General features: G+C 46.4%; 1 protein-coding gene across 5 annotated transcripts in view; it reads right to left on the bottom strand.

Moving 5' to 3' along the window:
- LOC140190683 (RNA-binding protein Musashi homolog 1-like) overlaps window positions 1–17,634 on the bottom strand; it is a 206,015-nt gene that overhangs the window by 100,337 nt on the left and 88,044 nt on the right. For 4 of the 5 annotated variants that reach the window (XM_072247471.1, XM_072247470.1, XM_072247473.1 and 1 more), the window contains one exon: window positions 4,154–4,246. The exons of the other annotated variant lie outside the window; for it this stretch is intronic. In XM_072247471.1, coding sequence (XP_072103572.1) covers window positions 4,154–4,246 — 93 coding nt within the window. The remainder of the gene's footprint in view (window positions 1–4,153; window positions 4,247–17,634) is intronic. 5 annotated transcript variants of the gene reach the window in all.

Here is a 17,634-nt window from a genome sequence, read left to right on the forward strand (position 1 = left end):
CCAAATAACAACCCACATCACACTGGCAATGCAAGGCTTCCCTCTACACAAACCCTCAGGTCTCCATTTCATGCAATGGCAAACACCACACACTGTGGGACCATGCAAATTTTGTGCAGGGAGGAGGAGAACTGTGGGGCACAGGGTACATCCCCATTGTTCACAGCAAGGTTAAAGACTTGAACGACCCTGAGACAGAAAGCAAAGCTTTGGGATTTGTTTCATTTTGGCTCTGATTAAACAGTAGAGGAGTACAGCACCCTCACTTCAACACACAAGAACCAGGTCTTGAATTATTGCTACGTATGGGGAAAATTTAAGCTTCTCACAAATCTTTCCCCAATGTTAGAACACAGTTGCTTGGCCCAGCCCCTCCCTCTCGGTATCCTTCTAAACTGAGCCTGTCACTGCAGCCAAAACATCTACCTCCCACCCCTTCTGCCACCAGTCAGGCTCCACGTCGGGCCTTCATTGAGCAAGCAAATGTGACCAAGATCAGAGAGAACTGCGTTTCTTTTGAGGATTAAAACTAAAGATTAGGAGTTTGAATTTAAATTCTTTGTGAGATTCAAAAGAATGATCAGCTTCCAAAATCAAAGTGGAAGCTGAGAAATGCAGACAGGATAAAATACCATAAAATTCAGTGTGCAAGCCATCTTATGAGGATTTGTTGTCTCCCCAGGATGTATCCCCTCCCACTGCTGTACTGAAAGCCCACAGTACTTACCTACCCTGGCAAGGGAACAAGTTTCAAGTTTTCCTTTCCAAGCCTGCCATCTGGGCCACAGATTCCCTCACACCATGTACTGCTTGCAAAATGAGCAGGCCTCAGTCACATGTACAGAAGAGTTTGTCAAAAGACAAGAAGGATCAATCAAAAAAAAATGGTTTTTTTCTTAAAAGTTCAGACACCCAGAGGGAAGCGACTTATATACCAGATTTTACAGTAAAGTGGCATCAGTCGCTATTTCTATTGAAATTATAAACACACGCACAAGAACACACTTACGATGTTTGCTATGGACACCAGGATTCTTCCCCTTAGTTCTCAAGCACACCGCAGTTTGATTATCTCTCAGCTTTTCTTGTTCGTTGTGAAAAGTCAAATATTTTTTTTTTTTGGAAACAATTTTAAAGCACTCCTGAAAAGTCTAGAATGAATGAGAGTAAGGAAAGCAGCAAACAACATTTTGACTGAAATTCTAACCAAGACTAAAACTAAAATGTCACTAGTTATCTGTGAATAAAGACTAAACTAAAACTAGAATTAAAGTTTCTTCCAGAGACTATGAGACTAAAACTCAAGGCCCACAGACTAGGAACTAGAAGTGAAATTATTTCTAGGACTAGATCATTGCCCTCCAGTACATCACCTAGACGATGATTCTACAAGAAGCAGCTATACCGGGCTGCCTCCAAGTCCGGTTGCTGTGGAAACCGTCACAAAGGGTGGGGAAGGGGGAGGGGGAATGGATTCCACATCAGCCGAAACAGGAATTGCAACTGCACAGGAGCCGCTGTTTATCGTGAACTCTCTCCACTTCTGAAGGGGAAGTATTTGATGGAGGAAAATTCAAAAAGGGACCGGGGCGCTCCCATTTGGGTAAATTTAGGGTCAGGGAGTTCCAGTTGGGTATCTGGCTATGGTGGGCAGGGTTCCATTTGATCTAAACCTGCCCCTCACTCAAGTAAGTTCCCACTTGGACACACTGTCTGGGATGTGACACCACATGGAGACCAGAAATGCGAAGAATAGATAACTCTCACCTACCTGACAAATAGCATTTCCCACCATACCTTGACATTACTGCTCTACAAGTCTTCACTGTCATTACTTTATCTCCTCTGGACAAAGAGTGAACCCTGGGGGCAGGCACAGGCCATACATTGACCAGACCTACTTCCTTCCTATCCCCACATCCCTCAACTCCTCCATTATACAAACGTTAACAACGTCGACTTTGATCAATGGCCGAGCTTCCACAGACCTCCAGGGTACAGAATTCATTCCATAGCGTGGACCGAGAGTGAAGAAATCTCACCTCTATTCAGTTCCATCTCGCCTACAACTAATTTTGAATCTGTAACCCCCTTGTTTTAGACTCAGCTAGAGGAAATATCCTCCTTGTATCCGTTATGTTAAGCCCTCCAAGAAACCTGCAAGTTAAGAGCCAATTCTATCTCTCCTCGCAGGAGACTTGCCTTCCAAGAAACCAGCCCACTGAAAGTGAGACGAGGCTGCGCAAGCTGGGCAGATCGTCCTCACTGTCTGGATCAGCGGGCATCTGAGATGCCCCCAGAGGCAGGAAGAGCTTACTGCAGGCAGTTAACATCTGGGACACAGAAGCTGGACACAACCAATCTGAGACCGATTCCAAACAGTTATACTATGTGTTAGAGCAAGCCATGGACTCCACCACCAGCTACAGGACTCTCCCATCAGCAGTGCCAATGTGGACGTCAAGAGACTGACACACCATCCAGAAGGATAGATCACCCTCCTAGTAGACGGCTCATCCAGATTTTCTGACCACAAACATCCATGGTGGGACACATAACCTTCAAGCCATTTAGCACACTACCTGGCCCAGGAGCAGCCCGGGGACCTCGGGAAAAGCCTGGTGTCTCACTGTTCGGTGAAAGGAGGCAGGCCTTGACTGCCCGGTCCCCAATCCAGCAGTGAAGTTCATCAGGGTCATCTACTGGATTGTCCCAAGTTCAGCAAGGATTAGTGCAAGAGGGTATAACAAATTCAATACGGCGCAGAAGGCAGCTTTATCTCCGCTGGCCTACAAGTTCACACTCAAACCCTTGCCAAACTCTGCTTGCAAATCATTTTGTTACACTCAGCTGGACAATCTCCACAGGCCATCCACAAGCATGTTCCAAATGAGGGTCTGTGCTTCTTTCCCAGAGCCATTCGTTAGTTACTAAGCTTAGTCCTTCAACCGTTGGCCCCTACCCTCCAAAACACTCTGCATAAAACCTTTATCAAGCACTCCCTCGAAAGCCCTGGCCGTACCTCCAAGCATTCCCTTGCCTGCACACAAAACCACCCCCTCAGTCACGGGCATTCGCTGCCACCACCTACAGCCACTCCCGCACTCACATTCCTTCTGACTGTACCTACAACTACTCTGTCAGCCATTGTCATTCCCTCCGCTGGACAAAGGTTGCCAATACTTCTACTAACACTCAAGAGCACCAGAGATACAAAAGAGGGTACTCCATTAACATTTGGGCTGCAAAATTCTGGGGAAAAATCATTCGTGAATTTAAATGTCACTGCTGAACAGGAGCTAGACTTGTTTCATTTATTTTGAGCATAAAGTTCTTTATTTCAAATCTAAACCTTGCTGAAATAAGTTTCTGATCAGCTCCACGACAGGGCCTCAGTAGAAAGGGGATCCTGAAACTTTAATCTGACAAAGGGATTTGCAATTCCTTTTATTAGCTCTTGGAACAACACAAAAGAACCCAGCAATCCGTCGTTAAATCTGATGATCCTCACGCTCCCATTGGCCAACTGGTAAGTGCTCAGAGCTCCTAATTTGTTTCCTAAAGCTGTCCGGGGAGCCATGGAAACAGAGGAGATTAATAAACCGTGGGGCAGCTGACCAATGGCGAAGGGACGGCGGGAGGCGGCTTGGGCTGGACAGTCATCCCAGACAGTTGAAGGTAACTCTGAGTGGCAGCAATTCTCCTCGTGCCCATTAGTCTCGCAATCCCCCGGAGAGAGTGCTGGAGAGCTCGCCTATTCGCCTGTCACTTCTGAGTGGCTTGCATGCCAGTGCTGAATTGAGGTCCAGACAATAGAACCTGTGTGTGACTGCTCCTCTCATCTCATCGCCATAGTGACGGTGGCACCAACTGGGGAATGCTGGGAAGGAGGGTGTGAGTTGAGAGTGGAGGCGTTGTGAGGGGGGGGGAGCAGCGGCCCCGAATGCAGCTGCTCGGTTAACAAGACTAGAAGACAAGCACCGAGAACCCCTTTCTTCTCACCTTATTCTGGGGGGGTGGGGAGAATTGCAGAGGACTTCATGCTTAACCTGGAAAAATCTGCAGCGAGAAAAAACCAGTGACCCAGATTCGAGGATGGATCCGAACACAAAATAATGAATGCAAGCAGCTGTCGGGCTCACGTTACACTCACCTTTCCAAACTGGTCGAAATATTGCTTGACATCCTCCACTGTGGTGTTCACAGACAACCCTCCCACAAAGATCTTCTTTGTTCTGGTCACCATCTATCAGAGAGGAAACAGGTTCTGGTTAAAGTGGCCGTGTTTCTCTCTGATGTATCTGTTCAGACTGCCTAAACGTTGGCCACTGTTAATGCTCGTGGACAACACACACACTGTTCCCTTGTCACTCAATATCTTCCAGTGACTGGAAGCTGAAGGAAGGATGTTCATTGCTTTGCATGCTTTAGACCCAAAATTTATAACTGGAGTAGCCCATCACCGAAGACTCGCCACAAACGTCTACGGATGTACCGCAGACAGCACTCTTAACAGGCAGCATCGCCGTCTGGCACGAAGGATCAGAAAACGCTGCAGAGAGTTGTAAACTCAGCCAGCTCCATCACGGACACTGACCTCCCCAGCATCAACGACATCTTCAACAGGCGACACCTCAGAAAGGCTGCATCGTAAAGGACACCCCCACCCACCCACCCAGGACATGCCCTCTTCTCATTACTACCATTACGAAGCCTGAAGACACAAAGTCAACGTTTCAAGAACAGCTTCATCCCCTCCACCATCAGATTTCTGAACGGACCATGAACCATGAACACTACCTCACTGTTTTTCCTCTTTTTTTGCACTAGTTATTTAATTGTATATACTCCTTATTATAATTTATCATACGTTTTATGTATTGCACTGTACTGCCGTCACAAACCAGACTTTGTGACATTCTCACTGATAATAAATACAGCTCTGATTCTGTGCTTCAATTACAACCACAGTGGGGCTTGGTCCCTCCAAGATACAGCATAAAGGAGGCAACACACTGCAAGTTCCCTGCCACCTCACAAATATATATCAGTTCCTGGACTGATTTATAATTTGTACACACTGGGATGGGCTCAAGGTAATTAAAAAAACGGGGAGGAGAGTGAACAGCTAGAAGTTGAGGTACATATTGGTACCAACGACGTAGGTAGGAAAAGGGAAGAGATCCTGAGGAGAGAATATAGGGAGTTAGGCAGGAAGCTGAAAAGCAGGACCTCCAGGGTGGTAATCCCTGGATCGCTGCCTGTACCACATGCCAGTGAGGGTAAGAATAGGTAATTGTACGGCTGAAGAATTGGTGCAAAGGGCAGAGTTTCAGATTTCTGGATCACTGGGGAAGGCGTGACCTGTACAAAAAGGACAAGTTGCACCTGAACTTGAGGGAACCAATATTCTCGCTAGAGCTGTGGGAGAGGGCTTAAACTAATTTGGCAAGGGGATGAGAACCAGGGTGGTAGGGCTAAAGATGAGGCAATTGGTATGCAACTAAATGCAGTGTGTAGTGAGACTGGGAGGAGGGACAGGCAAGAGAGATGACAGGGCAAAATTGCAGTCAGTGAGCCCAGCCATTACTAATACTCTTTAGATTGTCTGCCTGGTATCAGTGGTCACGTAACGAGCGCTTGTGATGTGCACCTGCTGCATATCCACCGCCTGCGCCCATGGCTTCACGTGACCGTGTTCGGGGGGGGGGGGAGGGGGGAGCTAAGCAGGTACTACACCTTGTCCAAAGCTGGCCTGTGCCTTACACCTCCTTTGGTAGAGACGTATCTCCACCCTGTCACACAAGAAAACCAACAGAGAGGGCACAGTCAAAAATTATTGGAAAGGTAGAAGATTAGAAAGTTTTTAAAAACAGAAGCAACTAAAAAAGGCATAATGAGAGAAAAGGATAAAATATGAAGGGAAGCTAGCTAATAATATCAAAGAGGATACCAAAGGTCTTTCAGATAAAGTGTAAAAGAGAGGCGAGAATGGATATATCCGACCGATGGAAAATGACACTGGAGAGGTAGTAATGGGGAAACAAAGCAATGGCAGACAAAAAGTATTTTGCATCAGTCTTCACTGTGGAAGACACCAGCAGCATGCCAGGAATGCGAATGTCAGGGAACAGAAGTAAGTGTCGTTGCTATTCCTATGGAGGAGCTGTTTGGGAAACTGAAAGATCTGAAGATAGGCAAGTCACCTGGACGAGATGGACTGCATGCTAGGGCTCTGAAAGAGAAGAGATTGTGGAGGCATTAGCAATGTTCTTTCAAGAAACACTCGATTCTGGAATGGTTCCAGAGGACTGGAAAATTGTAAATGTCACTCCCCTCTTCAAGAAGGGAGGGAGGCAGAAGAAAGTAAATTATAGACCGGTTAGCCTGACTTCAGTGGTTGGAATCTATTATTAAGGATGAGGTTTCAAAGTGCTTGGAGGCACATGATAAAATAGGCCAAAGTCAGTATGGTTCTCCAAAGGAGAAATCTTGCCTGACAAATCTGTTGGAATCCTTGTGGGAATAACAGGCAGGTTAGACAAAGGAATGTCAGTGGATGTGGTTTACTTGGATTTTCAGAAGGCCTTTGTCAAGGTGCCGCACATGGGGCTGCTGGACAAGAGCCCATGGTATTACAGGAAAGATACAAGCATGGATAGGAGATTGGCAGACTGGCACGAGGCAAAGAGTGAGAATAAAGGAGGCCTTTCTGGTTGGCTGATGGTGACGAGTGGTGTTTCGCAGGGGTCAGTGTTGGGGCCAATTCACTTCAGATTATTTTGTTAATTTTTTATTAAGATACGGTGCAAGAAAGTTATTTCCGGCCCCTCGATCCATGCCACTGAGCAACCCCCAATTTAACCCTAGCCTAATCACGAGACAATTTACAATGACCCAATTAACTTTCCAAGAAAACTGGAGCAGTCGGAAGAAACCCATGAGGTCACAGGGAGAACGTACAGACAGCAGCAGCAAATGAACCTGGGTCATATGTCAACGATTTGGATGAAGGGAATTATGGTTTTATGGCAAAGTTTGCCGATGATATGAAGATAGGTGGAGGGACAGGTGGTGTTGAGGAAGCAGGATGTCTACAAAAGGACTTAAGACAGGTTGGGAGAATGGGAAAAGAAGTGGCAGATGAAATGTCGTGTAGGGACGTGCATGGACAAACACTTTGGTAGAAAGAATAAAGGCATGGACCATTTTCTAAATGCGGACAAGGTTTTAAAAAAAATCAGAGGTGCAAAGGAACTCGGTGTCCTCGCGCAGGATTCCTTAAAGGTTCACTTGCAGTTGAGTCAGTGGTAAGGAAGACAATGGACTAGAACACAAAAGTAAGGATGTAATGCTGAGGCGTTATAAGGCATTAGTCAGAGTGCACTTGGGAGTATTCTCAGCGTTCTGGGCTCCTTATCTGATGAAAGGAAATGCAGGATTTGGAGTGGGTCCAGAGGAGGCTCGCAAGAATGATCCCAGGATTTCAAAAGATTCACATACGAGGAGCGCTCGAATGTCTGGGCGTATACTCACTGAAGTTCAGAAGAATAAGGGGAGCTCGCATTGAAATCTATCGAATGTTGAAAGGCTTGGACAGAGTGGATGTGCAGAGCATGTTTCCTATTGACCAGAGGGGCACAGCCTCAGAATTGAGGGATGTCCATTTACAGCAGAGATGAGGAGGAATTTCTTTAGCCAGAGGGTGGTGAATCTGTGGAATTCATTGTCATGGATGGGTGTGCAGGCCAAGTCATTGGGGATATTTAATGTGGAGGCTGAATGTTCTTGATTCATCAGGGCATCAAAGATTACAGGGAGAAGACAGGAGAATGGGGCTGAGAGGGATAATAAATCAGCCACGAATGGTGGAGCAGACTCCAATGGCCTAATTCTGCTCCTATGTCTTAATGTCTTGTGATTAACAGCTGGGTAAGTAAGGGAAAACAATCATGCTCCCACCCACAAGTACTGGCTGCTGACGGTCCCTGGATAGTGGGAAAGGGAATTCACCGGATTTAGTGCACGGCAAACGAAGACTGCAGAAGATGAACGTGAGACCTCGGACCTAACCGGCTGGATCACAATCTGCACTGCACAGAGACAGAAACAGAGCACAAGTAATCCGTTCGGCCCATCAAGTCTGTGCGCCCGTGAACATTACAACTCCATTTATGTTCTCAGATCCATATTGAACACCACCCACCTCCAGGTTCTACCACCGGCCTGAGGAGCAAAGCCCAGCCAATAGGAACATCAGACCAATCACCGCCAAGGCAGTCATTGACCTTGCTCCCTTGGGAGAGCTTCCTTTCCTGGCCTAAACATCCAACTTCAACCTCTTCACCATTACTTCAGCAACCCTACCGCACTTGTGTCATACTACTTTGATTCAATTTTCACTCTAGAGTAATTTTATATCCATGACAGATCCAATATCCTCCATAGTTTCCATTTTCCTGCTCTCAAACAACTCATTAGACACTGGGCCAGTGGCAGAAATGACTCATCAGCTAAGAACATGGCCAAGGAGCCATGCCCAGACTAGTATAGAGAAAGCACCCGGTCACAGTATTTCAGGCAACCAGCAATCATCCTGCGAGCAAGAACCCACTATTGCAGCGTTTAAAATGTAAATGATAAGACAGGCTGACATTTCTAAATGTTCCCTTCTCTCTGTCCCTCTGACTTCAACTTTCCGTTGATCGTTTCATTGAGGGAGAGGGGGCAGGGGAGAGAGGGAGGATGGAGGGGAGGGAAGAAGGGGGAGGGGAGGAGGGTGGAGAGGAGGAGGGAGAAGAGAAGGGGGAGGGAGAAGAGAAGGGGGGAGGGAGAAGAGAAGGGGGGAGGGAGAAGAGAAGGGGGGAGGGAGAAGAGAAGGGGGGAGGGAGAAGAGAAGGGGGGAGGGAGAAGAGAAGGGGGGAGGGAGAGGAGAAGGGGGGAGGGAGAGGAGAAAGGGGGAGGGGAGAAGGGGGAGGGGAGAAGGGGGAGGGGAGAAGGGGGAGGGGAGAAGGGGGAGGGGAGGAGAGGGGGAGGAGGAGAGGGGGTAGGAGGGAGGAGGGAAGACGGAGGAGGGAAACAAAGAATTCCAACATCCTTTAACATTATAATTAAAAAATTATACATCACAGTGGGATAGAGAACACATCAAAAATTAACACAACCATCAATTAGCACGTGGAACCACTGTCCTCCTGTGCAGAGACGATTCAGAGCACTTTTTAGTGAATAGCTATTTACATGGAAATTCTACATTCAAGGATAAGTGTAGTGTTCACCGTTACACGGCCCAGTCAAATGCATGGGCACACTCTGATCTAGATTACCTCAGATCAATGGTGAGTTACATCCCACGTTGTTCGGAGATCCAGAGTGTGACAAGGAGGCAGGAATGTTTGTGCTTTTAAACATACAAATTGTGGCCTCTGATGTCAACACACCCAAAATCCTTGTCTGGAGGGGCCACAGCCAGTGATGTGACCTGCTCTCGAGGTGACCCAGAGTTCAGTTGCTCCGCAGTCTACAACAGCACCATCAGATCCTTAGCTGCAGCCACGTGACTCCAGAGGGAATCATCCTCACCACTCGAGCTGCCACCTCTACTTTATAAAGCCGCCCTCGGCAACAGAATGGAAACGTCGGTAAACAAGGTGAAGAGCTGCCGCCCTCTCAACTCAGCAAAGGACAAGTCAGTCTGGAGCCATTTTCAGCTTTAGACACGCAATGTGAAGCATTGCTTTGCTAATTTTATTATGGCTACATTTACATATCCCAAATCAAATTTAGGACACTGACGTTGACACAATCATTAATCCTAGGAAGGGGTGGAAAAAAAAGCAGTGGGAAGTGGCTGAGGGGTTTAAAGTGCATTTTTAGTGTCTGGGAGACACTTCCCCCTCAGACCCTTGCCAGAGTCCAAGCTCATTTCACCTGCTTTGGTGCTATTTGAGGGAAAGCAGTGCACTGTTGGACTTTTAGGATAAGAGACAAAACATTGCCTGGTCTGGCCCCTGAGATGATAATAGCACACCGTTTCAAAAAGTAGCCATATCCATGACAAAGACCTTGCTCTCCACCAGCACCCAGACAGTCACCCTCTTATACCATCTGAGGGCATGAATATCGATCTCTCCCTGCTCCCCTTCTCATTTTCCCATTCCCCATTCTGGTTACATTCTCTCTCTCTCTCTCTCTCATTCTCCTCACCTGTCCATCACCCCCCTCCTCCTTCCCTTTCTCCTAAAGTCTACTCTCCAATCAGATTCATTCTTCGTCAGCCCTTTGCCTCTTCCACCTATCACAGCTCAGCTTCTCACTTCAACACCCCTCCCCTACCTGGCTTCACCTATCGCTGGCCAACTGTACCCCTACCTTTGTATTCTGGCTTCTATCCTCCCCCCTCCCCACCCCCTTCCTTTGCAGTCCCGATGAAGGGTCTCTGTCTGAAACATCGACTGTCCATTCCTCTCCATGGACACGGCCAGGACGTTGTGTTACCCAGATAGATGGTCTGGTTGGTTTCAAAATTGCTGCACATTGAGTGATACATCTCCTTTTAACAGCACGAGACAGACTTTAAATGTCATGAAACCAAGGACTGTTTTAAGAAATAAGAATGCAGGATTATTTTATTGAAAACAGGAGGGATGACCTAGTCAAAATAGCTGGGCGCAGATTCCACTCCTCACTGCCTGGCTTCACAGAGAGATCACAACCCCGACAGGACAACACATTCCACGGCAACACAGGCACCAAGAAAGGACACAAGCAGGAAACAGGAGGCTACTGGAGAAATAAACTCTAGCCCCTGGTGCACCACGGGTCAATTTCACTCCTTTTTGAGATCCAGAGGAGCATGCAATTGGAGAATCAATTAAATCAAGGATGAACTCCCCTGTATTTTCTTTTAAACAACTCCTCCTACCCTACATCAACGGGTCCGTTTATCACCGGAATGTCACTCGTGCATTCAGCAATGCAGTTGAGCTCCCAGTGGGGTCACCCATGGTGGTCAGGTCAAGGGGAAGCTCCAGACATACACCAACCCAAGCAAGCCCCCTACGCTGGAGACGGCAGAAGATGATGACACATCAAAAAGGCACTGAAGGTGGAGGAAGGCTACAGCAGTCAAGGGTCCCCACTCGCCTTGCACTCCATGTCACTGGACCCTGACCCTGATCTGTCAAAGACCACGTCGAGCTGCTCCTGCCTCAGCCACCCCGCTCTAAACAATCAGGCACAGGTTTTCTATATTAAGGGGATCCACACTAGCAGCCCCGCCGGAGAACATCACTCACGACTCAGGCGATCACACTCCCACTCATTGGGGATTTTAACATGCGAGTGGATTGGGAAAACCAGGCCAGTACTGGAACTCAAGAGAGAGAATTTGTAGAATGTCTAAGGAATGGCTTTTCAGAACAGCTTGTTGTTGAGCCCACTAAGGGCTTGGCTGTGCTAGATTGAGTGTTGTGCAATGACCCGGAGGTGATAAGAGAGCTTAAGGTTAAGGAACCCTTAGGGAACAGTGATCACAATATGATTGAGTTCACTTTGACATTTGAGGGGGAAAATATAATGTGTCGGTATTTCAGTGGAATAAAGGAAATTACAATGGCATGAGAGGGGAACTGGCCAAAGTTGACTGGAAAGGGACATTAGCAGGAAGGACAGTAGAGCAGCAATGGCTGGAGTTTTTGCGAAAAAAGAGGGAAGTATAAGACAGATATATTCCAAATAAGAAGAAATTTTCAAAGGGGAGAAGGACACTACCGTGGCTGACAAGTGAAGTCAGAGCCAAAGTAAAAGCAAAAGAGAGGGCATACAAGGAAGCCAAAGCTAGTGGGAAGATAGAGGATTGGGAAGCTTTTAAAAACTTGCAGAAGGAAACTAAGAAGGTCATTCAGAAGGAAAAGATGAATTATGAGAGGAAGCTGGCAACTAATATCAAAGAAGATACAAAAAGCTTTTTTTTTAAGTATATAAAGGATAAAAGAGAGTTGAGGGTAGATATAGAACCAATACAAACTGACGCTGGAGATATTGTAATGAGAGATGCAGAGATGGCAAAGGAACTGAATGTGTATTTTGCATCAGTCTTCACAGTGGAAGACGTCTGCAGTATACCGGACATTCAAGAGTGTCAGGGAAGTGAGGTTTGTGCAGTGAAAATTATGTCTGAGGTGCTCAGGAAGCTTAATAGTTTGAGGGTGGATAAATCTCCTGGACCTGATGGAATGCACTTTCAGGTTCTGAAGGAAGTAGTTGGAGAGATTGCAGAGGCGTTAACAATGATCCTTCAAGAAATGATAAGATTTTGCATTGTACCAGGTGACTGGACAATTGCAAATGTTACTCCGCCATTTAAGAAGGGTGGGAGGCTGAAGAAAGGAAACTGTAAACCTGTTAGCCTGACATCAGTGGTTGGGAAGTTGTTGGAATTGATTGTTAGGGATGAGATTACAGCGTACCTGGAGGCACATGACAAAATGGGCCAAAGCCAGCACGGTTTCCTGAAAGGAAAATCCTGCCTGACGAACCTACTGCAATTCTTTGAGGAAATTACAAGCAGGGTAGACAAAGGAGATGCAGTAGACGTGGTGTACTTGGATTTTCAGAAGGCCTTTGACAAGGTGCCGCACATGAGGCTACTTAGCGAGATAAGAGCCCATGGAATTACAGGGAAGTTAGTAGCATGGGTGGAGCATTGGCTGGTCGGCAGAAAACAGACAGTGGGAATAAAGGGATCCTATTCTGGCTGGCTGTCGGTTACCAGTGGAGTTCCACAGGGGTCAGTGTTGGGACCATTACTTTTTACGATGTATGTCAATGATATGGACTACGGTATTAAGGGATTTGTGGCTAAATTTGCGGATGATACGAAGATAGGTGGAGGAGTGGGTAGTGTTGAGGAAACAGAGAGCCTGCAGAGAGACTTAGATAGTTTAGGGAAATGGGCAAAGAAGTGGCAAATGAAATACAATGTTGGAAAGTGTATGGTCATGCACTTTGGTGGAAGAAATAAATGGGCAGACTATTATTTAGATGGGGAGAGAATTCAAAATGCAGAGATGCAAAGGGACTTGGGAGTCCTTGTGCAGGCTACCCTAAAGGTTAACCGACTCAACCTGGAGGTTATGAAGAAGGCAAATGCAATGTTGGCATTAATTTCTAGAGGTATAGAATACAAGAGCCGGGATGTGATGTTGAGGCTGACATTGGAGAGGGCTCAGAGAAAATTCACGAGAATGATTCCAGGAATGAAAGGGTTACCCTATGAGGAACGTCTGGCACTTCTTGGGCTGTATTCCCTGGAGTTCAGGAGAATGAGGGGGGATCTCATAGAAACATTCCAAATGTTAAAAGGCCTGAACAGATTAGATATGGCAAAGTTATTTACCATGGTAGGAGATTCTAGGACAAGAGGGCACAACTTCAGGATTGAAGGACGTCCTTTTAGAACTGAAATGCGGAGAAATTACTTTAGTCAGAGGGTGGTAAATCTGTGGAATTTGTTGCCACGAGCGGCTCTGGAGGCCAAGTCATTGGGTGTATTTAAGGCAGAGATAGATAGGTTCTTGATTAGCCAGGGTATCAAAGGGTATGGGGTGAAGGCAGGGGAGTGGGGATGACTGGATGAAGTGGATCAGCCCATAATTGAATGGTGGAGCAGACTTGATGGGCTGAATGGCCTACTTCTGCTCCTATATCTGATGGTCTTATGGTCACACTAGTGAATTAAATACAATGATTCAGCCTTGGGTAGTACAACATGCAATTGCAAGAAAATGTTTGTGAACCCTTTGCAATTTCTTAGTTTTCTGCATCAATCACTCAAAATGCAGTCTGATCTTCATCTAAGTCACAAAAATAGACAAACACAATCTGCCTAAACTAATAACAGAAACAATTGTACTACTTCTCGCCAATACTGAGAATAGCATTTAAACAATCACAGTCCAGTTTCAAAATGTTCAGCTCCAAATCCTTAAGCGGCATGCTGTAGCTGGATGCACTTCGCACAGCTGTAGCCGTCAGGGACACTGGAGGTCTCCCTGCCTTCCCACGTCCCACAAGAGGAGCACTGCACCATCCTGCCTGACAGTTCTACTGTCCTAGCTGAGCAGATATAAAGAAATAACGGGAAATAAAACTTGAGCATTTCTTTCCTCTGCTTTCTCTGAATGAAGCCTCTCTTCACTGAAGCCTCGAGACCTAAAGCCACTCTGACTATGCTTTAATTTGCTTTTACTAATCAATCCCAAACGCCTATTGGCCATTGAAATGTTGAACTTTTTGGCAGCTACATACATCGCTTTGCTTGGAGGAAAAAGGGCACTGCACACCAACACCAAAACCTCATCCCAACCGTGAAGCATCGTGGAAGGAGCATCATGGGTCGGGGCGCTAAGCTGCCTGAGAGCATCATGGGTAGGGGCGCTATGCTGCCTCAGAGCGGAACAATGAATTGAAAATTGTGTCAAGAGAATGTAAGGGTAGCATCTGTCACCTAAAGCTTAATAGAAGATGGATGATGCCACAAGGCAGTAATCCAAAACTCAAGAGTAAATCAACAACAGAAAGGTCTAAAAAGAAGAAAATTTGTGTTTTGGAATGGCCAAGTCAGAGTCCAGACCTTAACCCAATTGAGATGCCGTGGTATGGCCTGAAGAGAGATGTTCACGCAAGGTATCCCAGAAATAATGATGAACTGAAACAGTTCTGTATGGAGGAATGGTCTAAAATTCCTCCTCACCGTGGTGCAAGTCTGATCAGCAGCTACAGGAAATGTTTGGTGGAGGTTATTGCTGCTAAAGGAGGTTCTACCAGTTATTAAATACAAGGGTTCACATACTTTTTCCAGCCTGCACTACGAATGATTAAACAGCACATTCTATAAAGACATGAAAATCACAATTGTTTGTGTGTTATTAGTTGACGCAGATTGTGTTTTTCTATTACTGTGGATAGCTGAAGATCAAACCACATTTTCTAAGTTATTTAGTGCAGAAAATTAGGTAGTTGCAAAGGGTTCACAAACTTTTTCTTGAAACTGGGTACGAAATACTCCCATAACTGGCACAAGCTGCCTTGAGCCAGGTGCACCACATTAGTTTGAGGTACCGACTCCCAGGAGCATATCTAGAGCCCACTCTGCTCAGTTTGATCACGCTCTGGCACATGAAGCCTACTTTTATTTACTTATTTGCAATACAGCATGGAATAGGCCCTTCAGTACTGAAAGACCACCCAGAAATCCCGATTTAATCCTACTGTGGGAGGAAACTGGAGTACCCAGAGGAAACCCACGTGGTCACTTGGAGAACGTACAAACTCTTTACAAGCAGTAGCAGGAATTGAACCCGGGGTGCTAGTACTGTAAAGCGTTGTGCTAACCACTACACTACAGTGCCGCCTGGAGGACATTCCAGTGTCATCTGGGGTAAGGCTGGCACAGTCTACCACTGAAGCATTAAACCAAGGCCCACCCCACCCCACCCCCACCGCCACCTGCGCTCAAACAAACAGTGTTCCTTAACCGTATTTATGAAAAACTATTCTCCCTGGAGCCCTGATTGATATTAAATCCCTCAACAGATGCTCCTCGACCACAAGCTCCCCCAGCAGATCGTTCATTGCACTAAAAATACCATCTGGTTGTTATATTGGTGTTTGAGAGAGCAAATCTCAATTGCATGTTCTACTACAGGTAAAGAAAACATAGCTTTTCTGTGTAACATACAGTGGGGCATTCTGATGCATTTGTAAAGAGCATTTCATCAGTGCAGAGTTATGTACAATTGAAAGAGGACAAAGCAAAATTCCTGTGCTAAAATGGATGTGCAGTTGATAATCATGCTCGATGTGTGACGATTTGGGAGTATTTATATCTAAAAGCCGAGTAATTAGTGGAATGGAGTAAACTAAACGATACACTCATCTGAACAAGCACAGTTGTGAGAACACAAGGCAATTACTGAACACCAGGGTATAATGCCCAAGTCTTGGTCTCGCTTCTTTGTAAGCCAACCTCAAAAATGAATCAACTCACCAGCCATCGTATTACGAAAGGAGCTGCCAATCTTTACCTGCACAACAACAGCAAATGCATCACACTGATTCTTTGGCGGGTAGTGCATTGGTAGGTTTGAGGAATGGAAAGCCACTGCCAAATACAAGTGTGGGTCTTTTCTTAATGTTCAAAAGAGTCAGTAAATTTAATTTCCATGGCTTTATCATAACCAGAGGACCTGTCCTGGGATCAGCATGCAAGTGCCATCACAAAGAAGGTACAACAGCCAATAGTGCTTTCAAAAAGAAGGGATCCTTCTGTTCCTGAGGCTGTGCCCTCTAGTCCCAGAATCTCCTCCGAATGAAAACATCCCCAGCACGTCCACTTTATCCAGGCCTTTCAATATTCAGTGGGCTTCAATGAGAACCTTCTGCATTTCTCTAAACTCCAGCAAGTACAAGCCCAGAGCCAGCAAACACTCATGTGTTAACCCTTTCCTTCCCAGGATCAGAACCCGGTTTAGGATCACCAGCACATGTAGTGAAACGTGTTGTTTTGCGGCAGCAGTACAATGGAATACACAGTAATCCAAAACCATAAATTAAGTAAGTCGTGCAAAAAGAGAGCGGAGAAGCAGTGAGGTGGTGTTCACGGGCTCCATGTCCATTCAGAAACCTGATGGTGGAGGAGAAGCTGTTCCTGAAATGCGGAGTGTCTCCCGTCAGGCTCCTGTACCTCTCCTTGATGGTAGCAATGAGAAGAGGGCATGTCCTTGGGTGATGGAGGTCCTGAATGATGATGCTGCCTTTTTGAGGCATCGACTTTGGAAAGGGTCCTGGATGCTGGGGAGTCTCGTGCCCACGATGGCACTGGTTGAGTTTACAAATCTCTGCAGCTTTTTCCAATCCTGTGCAGTGGCCCCTGCATACCAGACAGTGATGCAACCAGGTAGAATGCTCTCCAATGGTGCATCTGTAGAAATTTGCCAGTGTCCTTGGTGACGTACCAAATCTCCTCAAACTCCTAATGAGATACTGCCAGTGTCGTGCCTTCTTTGTTACTACATCAGTATGCTCAGCCCAGGATAGCTCTTTAGAGATGTTGACACCCAGGAACTTTTAAAGTGCTCACCCTGTCCGTTGCTGATCCCTCGATGAGGACTGGTGTGTGTTGCCTCGACTTACCCTTCCTGATCTCCACAATCAATTCTTTGGTCTTACTGACGTTGAGTGCAAGGTTGTTGTGTCACCTCTCAACCAGCTGATCTATCTCCCCCCTGTACACCACGGTGTCACCATCTGAAATTCTGCCAACGATAGTTATGTTGTCAGCAAATTTATAGAGAGCGCTTGAGCTGCGCCTGGCCGCACATTCGTGGGAGGGAGTAGAGCAGAGGCCTAAGCACACGTCCTTAGGGCGACCAGTGTTGACCGTCAAGTGAGGAGATGCTACTTCTGATCTGCCCAGACTGTGGTCTCCCAGTGAGGAAGTCAAGGAACCAGTTGCAGAAGAAGGTAGGGAGGCCCAGGTTTTGGAGATTTCCGATTAGAATTGAGGGTACAATTGTGTTGAATGCTGAGCTGTAGCCAGTAAGCAGCTAGGTATTACGACCGTCCAGGTGA

Source organism: Mobula birostris, chromosome 31, assembly GCF_030028105.1.
Source record: "Mobula birostris isolate sMobBir1 chromosome 31, sMobBir1.hap1, whole genome shotgun sequence".
Taxonomy (NCBI): Eukaryota; Metazoa; Chordata; class Chondrichthyes; order Myliobatiformes; family Myliobatidae; genus Mobula; species Mobula birostris.